The sequence below is a fragment of the Danio rerio genome, chromosome 5 (assembly GCF_049306965.1).
Source record: "Danio rerio strain Tuebingen ecotype United States chromosome 5, GRCz12tu, whole genome shotgun sequence".
NCBI lineage: Eukaryota > Metazoa > Chordata > Actinopteri > Cypriniformes > Danionidae > Danio > Danio rerio.
This window is the reverse complement of record NC_133180.1, coordinates 36,021,720-36,028,786: the sequence shown is the minus strand read 5'-3', so window position 1 is coordinate 36,028,786 and position 7,067 is coordinate 36,021,720. Positions and strand designations below refer to the sequence as shown.

General features: G+C 38.5%; 1 protein-coding gene across 1 annotated transcript; it reads right to left on the bottom strand.

Annotated features, from left to right (window-relative positions):
* Positions 1 to 1,996: 1,996 nt before the first annotated feature.
* On the bottom strand, positions 1,997 to 4,820 carry ptger4b (prostaglandin E receptor 4 (subtype EP4) b). Its single transcript, NM_001128367.1, has 2 exons — positions 3,930 to 4,820; positions 1,997 to 2,599 (listed from the first exon to the last, which is right to left on the bottom strand). Exons 1-2 carry the CDS (start codon positions 4,818 to 4,820, stop codon positions 1,997 to 1,999), a joined length of 1,494 nt encoding a protein of 497 aa, NP_001121839.1.
* Positions 4,821 to 7,067: the final 2,247 nt, after the last annotated feature.

Here is a 7,067-nt window from a genome sequence, read left to right as displayed (position 1 = left end):
TACCAGAAAATGAAGCAAGTTTCCCTCGTACTTCTTGTCTGCTCTTTCACCCTTTCCAGAACCCCATCACTCCATTTATTTGACATTTTCCGTGTTTTGATCCAGCATGCAGCAACATTCAGTTTCCTACTTCACCAAGCATCTTTTTTTTCACTTTCATGCATAGTTTAGTGATTTGGTTGTTTGATTGGTTTTCTCTTGTAAAAATATTGTTATTTTAAAGGTACAGTAAGCAATATCAGAGAAACAGTTTTGATATCAACACCCCTTCCATTTCTGTTTTTGTGTGTGTGTGTGTGTGTGCTGAAAAGTATGCTTGTATAAAGGCTTTGCTGTGTAAACTGAAAAAAACTAAACTAAAAGTACATTGGACCAATCAGAGCACCACAAATCTGTTACAGCCAATTAGTAATAAGGGGCGTGCCCACTAAGGTGAAAAGGAAGGCAACCTGTGTTAATATTGGACAATCTTTCCAGTTCTGAAGAGATGTTAAAGAGTGGGAACAGGAAATCCTGAAAATTGATGCTAATGTTGCATGAATTCTCCTACACGTGAGTATCTAAAATGTTGTTGCTGAAACAGTAAAGCATTAGGTGCTATTGCGTGAAGCACCAGCTCTTAACCCTTTAAGGTGCACTAATTGAAAACAATTTTTTTTGGCCCACATCTTGGATTGAATAATATACTTACACAACTCCTATGATAGTGATAAAAGGTCAACCAGGTGGTTATGATGCCTGTTAAAGGGATTTATACCTTCATTGCATACTATTTTGGTGAATTTGTGGGTGTCACTTTCAGTGATTATTTCAAATATGTAAATTTGTTTTCTTAGAAATCACTTAATGCACCTTTAATCTCGTCAATTTATTAGATTTTTTTTTCATTCGAGTATTTCTGCTCATATTGACATATCAAACACCTAAAATATATATTTGTTACTGCTCTGTTTCTGCTCGCACTGCTCCCAGTGGGATTCAGACAGGCATCTCCTGAATAAGAGGCAGATGCACTTAGAAGCCAGTTACTAGCATGAAAGTGCGGTTTACCAGGGGTGTGAGGTAGGATTGTCACGATACTGGAATTCGGTACCAATCAATGCTAATATTTTAAAAACGTCCATTTCCTGCTAACATTTGACTGCTGTAAAGCGCGATCTTAAACAGCGCTGATTTACCATAGTGTTCACGTGTTCAACAGAAATGATTGGATATATGGTCAGTTCACCAAACTCAGCACTGTTTACTGAGTGTAACTACAGATACAGGAACACTGGAGCGTTTCACAGTCATCTCAATCTGTGGTTACACACAGTAAACAGTGGTGAGTTCAGAAAACAGATGATTTTCACGGCCAATCACAGTCTTTTCTGTTGAGCAGGTGAATACAATGGCAAATCAGCGATGTTTAAGAATGTGCTCAAATGTTAGCAGGAAATGGACATATTTAAATGTTCAGTATCAATTGGTACTGAATTCCTGTATTATGACAACAGTAGTGTGAGGTTTACCCCACAATACTAGCTTTCCTCCTTTGCTTCACCCCTCCACCCCAATCCTCCCCACATCCGGGTCATGGCACCAATGTAGCCCCTGTAGCTCTACTAATACTGCTTCAAGTGAGATTCAGACTTGTGTCACCAGGAGCACTAACAAGGATACTACAGAATGCACCTTCCAGCATCAGTTTCTAGTGATGCTCCTATAGCTTCCGCTACACTCCCCCCTAATCCTCACTCCTATCCGGGTCATGGCACCAGTGCAACCCCTATGGTCCTACACTCCCTGTTCTAAGCAGCATTTGATCCGTTTGATTTTGTACGTCTTTAGGATAGGAGGTGGGCTCACTAACAAGGACGCTCAAGACCACAGCCTCAATTTTCAGTCGCCAGTGTGTTTCTTGAGGTTTAGCTGCAGAGCTCTCACTAGCTGGTTACATATTCCTCTTCCTGCTCTGCAGAAGTCAGAGTGTGTTTTCAAGTTCACTCAGCATTGTTCATATGGTTCTCTCTTGAAAGCTCAAAGTCTCGTCTGTAAAGGTCACTTGCAGCGGCTGGTGCTTTGAACACTGCTCTTCATTTGTGTTGGAGTGCTCACATAAACTTGACTCCTCAAAGTCTGTGCTCTTTTCTGTCCTATTTTCTCCGCTGCTGAAGTCTGCCACCTGAGAGTCCTGCAGAAGAGTTTGCTCTGTTGAAGTCGAACACGTCCTGCTCGGCACTGAGTCACCGCAGCAGCCCATCCCCTGTCCTGCCTCCAGGGGGTACAGGTATGTCTGAGACGTGCTGATCACCTCTGGCAGCTCGGGAAGCCCCATAGAGGGTAAATCCCGAGACACAACTGATGAAGTGCGGAGGTCATTATCGCAGTGGAAATCTGAAGTGTTCCTCCTGTGACTGCGGCCACCGATACGGCAGAAGAGGCACTTGATCTTTTCCAGGATCTTCTGCACGACCGTCTTTCTCAAGAGAATGTAGATCCAGGGGTCTAGAATGGGATTGACAGAGGCGATTCGGATGGCCTTAAGGTCTGGGTCCGGGTTTGGTCTTGCTGATGAATCTGCTGCAGAGTTAAACAGCTGGTTCACAAACACCTGCACCTGTACAAAAAATTAGACATGATCTGTTTACATCTTTTTCTGTAGTTATGCTGCATTGATTTCTAAGAGTAATTAAATTTTGGATTTTTTTAAAACTGCTGTTCAGTGATTTAATTATTATATAATGGTTATTTCCTCATACTTTCCACTATAAGTCAGTGCATAACAATGTCATCAGTGTATGAATCATATTGATATAAAGCCCATGGATGTAGCAAACTCTTATCAATAAATGTCTCTTTTAGAACGTCCGTGGTAATTTTTTTTTTTTTTTACTACTTTACATTTTACAGTATGTATGTGTATGAACATTTTAGCGCTTAAATATGGACTTTTTATGTATGGTCTTTTTGAGAATGTCATTTAAAATAGTAACTAAAAATAAATGGATTTGGGTGTTTGTTAAATAAATAAATATGTTTAAAGGAATCCTTGTCACTAAGAAATGATATTTTGCCAGAATACATTTTAATTAGTCATGATTTTGATCATTTAAAATGTGCTGACAATAACACTGTGAAAGGATGAAAATTAGGTTGTGCAATCTGAGGGCACTTGACTTTAAGGCTAATCAATCAATCAATCAATCAATCCGTTAATCAATAAATAAATAAATACAAAGCTCAATTTACCTTATACAAAAAAATGAGTGTAGCATAATACACTATAAAATCATGCAACACAATGTCAAATAAAAGACTAAAATACCTAAAAACTCTTTATATAAACATGATGGTGGTTCAAAAAGATAATTCACAAATAACATAATAAATGTATGGTGGAATGAGATTTCTTATTTTTATATCCTTATTTTATATAACTTAATAGTTTATTTTAAAAATCATTTATTGTTGTTATTATTATTACACTATTTACGCTAAGAAATACTGGGATATTTAAACCCAAATTGGGTAAAATAAGGACTAACCTAAACATTGGGTTAAATATGGTCTTATTAATTTAGTTCAAAAAGTTAACCCAGCAGTTGGGTTAGTCTCTTTTACACCCAGCATTGGGTTAAAATAACCCAGAACTTATTATTATTTATTTACTATTATATAGTATTTACTATATTATCATACTATTATTGTTATGAAATAATACTAGTTTTATTGTAATAAATTGTAAGGATATTTTCATTTGGGTATTTGTTAATTTAGGATTTATTCTGTACAATTATAAAATATGATTGCATATAGGGATTTTGCACTATTTTACTATTTAAAACAACTGCTCTGTGACGCCTGGAGAAATTCTACATAAACACAAATATCGTGCAACAATAGACTCTTAGCATTGTATATTTTCCAAAAGGCCACCAAATGCTTACCACTAAAGGAGTGGAGCAGATGAGCACGACAGTGGACGTGGCTATGAGAACGATGACCATCTGGATCTCCGCAGCAGCGAGCCGCGCAAAACTTCGCCTGCGCCTGATCTCCGCGACGCGACCCTGGTCGGTTCCCAGCGAGGTCCTGCGCACGAAGCGCTTGTGCATCATGATGAGCGCCGCGCACACCAGCACGTTACAGACGACAGTGGCGAGAATGAGGACAGAGCTGAAACTCGCGTACATGTAGGAGAAAGTGGCAGTCGTGGTGTCCGTCTTGTTATGCCAGTCGATGAAACACCAGGTTCCAGGATGCTGGATCACCACGGATCCCAGTCCCATGCTGGGGAGGGCGCAGAAGAGCGCATTGGACACATAAATTCCCCCAAGCGTCAAGCCTGCCACCCGCTGGTCTACATAGTGGTTGTAGAAATACGCGTGATTGATGGCGAGATACCTCTCGACGGACATGGCACAGATAATACTGAGACCTGCCAAGGAGAAGAAGAGTAAAATGAACCCGGAATACTGGCACAGCGGCATCCCACCTGGCCACTCTCCCTTCACATAAGTGGCAATGGTGACTGGGCTCGCGAGTAGCGTGCCCAGGAGGTCGGTCACGGCAAGTCCACACACCAAGGTGTAAAAGGTGGTCTCCTTTTGCTCTTTCCGTGACTTTCGAAGCACTACGATCGCAATAACGTTCCCCACCACCCCGACTATGAACATGATAACCGGGATGGGGTAACCATTCAGCGTCGTTTTGCTCATCTTCACAACAGAGTTATTTGTCGCATTCAGCTGGAGGTCCATATCGTGAAAGTTCATAGACGTGATGTACTCACTTCCCCAATCGACCTGACGATCATACTTTCCACACGTGCGTTTCATGCGCTGTTACGCGTCTTCAAAATCTCCAAACGCGCGCCTCCGGTTTGGATACATGTTGCCGGACTCGACTACGCACATGCAGTTTTTCACAAGTTCAGTCCTGTGTTTTCGCTCATGGGAGGTGTGTATTCCACAGCTGCCTTGAGTCTCACTAAACCTACTCGCAAGTTTTTCACCAGCTCCTTTCTGCCAGCTCCGCCCCCGAGCCTCAGTGCGCAGTCTTGCACCCTCCTGTCACTGACACATATATGTCTCCGCGTAAAATATCCACTAGGCTAATATTTATCTACATAATCTAGCCCTCTCTTTGCTGCGCTAAAATTACATGTGAGTCATGTTGTCATGTTTGTTATGTCAACAAATAAATCCGGTCAATTATTATGAATTGTTTTAGTTTGTAGGCTACTTTTCTTTAAAAATATCCAGCAAAAGCTAGAATGTTATATATTATATGAGTAAGGTATGTTGCACAAAAAGCCATAATCTATAAATCCAGTTTAAAATCATTCTTTTTGTCTGCTATCTGAGCGTTAAAAGCCTTCATCAGCCTTGCATGATCATAAAGCATCTCTGAGTTTAAATTAAAACATCACATGTTAAGTGCGTAAAAATATTCTTCTCTTTTTTTGAAATAATCAAGAATTACAGGCTGACTACTTCACTATTCAGTTGTGGCACTCAGTGTAAGTAGCTTAGGTGTATAATTTATGCATGATGTTCAATAATGGGTAAGAACTGACAAAATGCTGTCCATTTGTCAGTGACTTAAAAGTATTGACATTGGAATCAATACACCCATTGTCCATTATTATTATCAACAATAATGCGTTTTAATTAGATATTATTTTTAACAATTTGAGATTAACAATGAACAAGGTATATTTTAACATTTGCATCATTTTAACCTTTTTTTTATTTATTTTTAAGCATTTCCTCACCTTCTCATCTCAGCATAAATGTGTTGTTTTAAGCATTCATTTATTTACAACAGCCTGGCTCTGCAAGGGTTTTCCAAAGATAATGACTCTGTGAACAGCTTTCAACTAGTTTTTTCTTGACTTGTTTGTTTCTATTTTGTGGTAAGGCTGACGTCTGATGCTACTTAAGCTCTGGCAGAAGTAGTGTTGTCTATAGCCACGCATACATCAGGTACACAAAACATCAATGTATGTATGAGAGCTGAGAACAGTTTGGTTTCCTGTGTGGTTTACTTATACGGTAAAAGCTGGTTTGGTGTGACTGCTGTGCCGAAGTGTAGCTGTACAAAGGAAGTGTGTGACTAAGGTGCTAAAGTTCACAGAAAGAAAAAAACGAAAATGTACTCCCTGTTTACTCTCTCTCAAGTTGTTTTAACGCTTTATGAGTTTCTTTATAATGTTAACCACCAAAAAAGATTTTTGAAGAAAGCTGAAAACGGGTACCTATTGACTTAAGTAAGAAATAGAAAGGCTATGGAAAGTTCAATCTGAAGTGATGCAGGTCACAATGTCATTTTAAAAATAGAGCAGAAGTTGAGACCGCATACATTCGGTGGATGATTTCATAAGAGAATTTGTTATATTAGCGTTCTTCATTATTTTTTATAATAATTTGCTGCACATTTGATGGTAAATAAAAAATATATATTGCTTTTGCATTGAAAATTTCACATTGGAATAATATTTGAAGAGTTCAGATGCAAAAACCTCCAAATGCAGTCTAAATGTTTCTTCTAAACTGAGCATTTTTATCAGGCTCCTGTGTGTAGGTTTAGTAATTTTACTTTTATGCCAAAGAATAAGTCCTTTACATGGTCTTCAAAGTGAAATAACGCATACATAGGAGGATAAGAAAAAGGAAAATTTTCTATTGAAATTTCTGACGACACTTAAAGATTTTTGCATCTAAACTCTTGATATCAAGTCCCAACTGAAACAAATAAAATTCAGTTGGAATTACAGTACAGATGCAGTGAAAAGGTTCAAATTGCAATTTTAGCATTACGGCATTTAATTGCAAATAAATAGTACAACATTTAATAATTAGTACATACATTTATAAAAAAACAATGTTGTGATTAAAAAAATATTAAATTAAGTATACACTACCTGACAAAACTCTTGTAGTTGATGCCAGTTGTAAGAGCAACAAATAATAACTTGACTTAGATGATAATTTGGAAAAGTGGCAGAAGGTAGATTTTTCGAATGAATCTTCTGCTGAACTGTATCCCATATCTTCGTCTCATACTCCTCCACATCAAAATTC

Bases quoted from the DNA above. Each gene is read 5' to 3' on its own strand.
- ptger4b (NM_001128367.1), bottom strand. From the start codon at position 4,820: ATGAAACGCACGTGTGGAAAGTATGATCGTCAGGTCGATTGGGGAAGT. The intron at 2,600-3,929 runs GTAAGCATTTGG...TTTTTTGTACAG, and splicing joins TCTGCTCCACTCCTTTAGTG to GTGCAGGTGTTTGTGAACCA.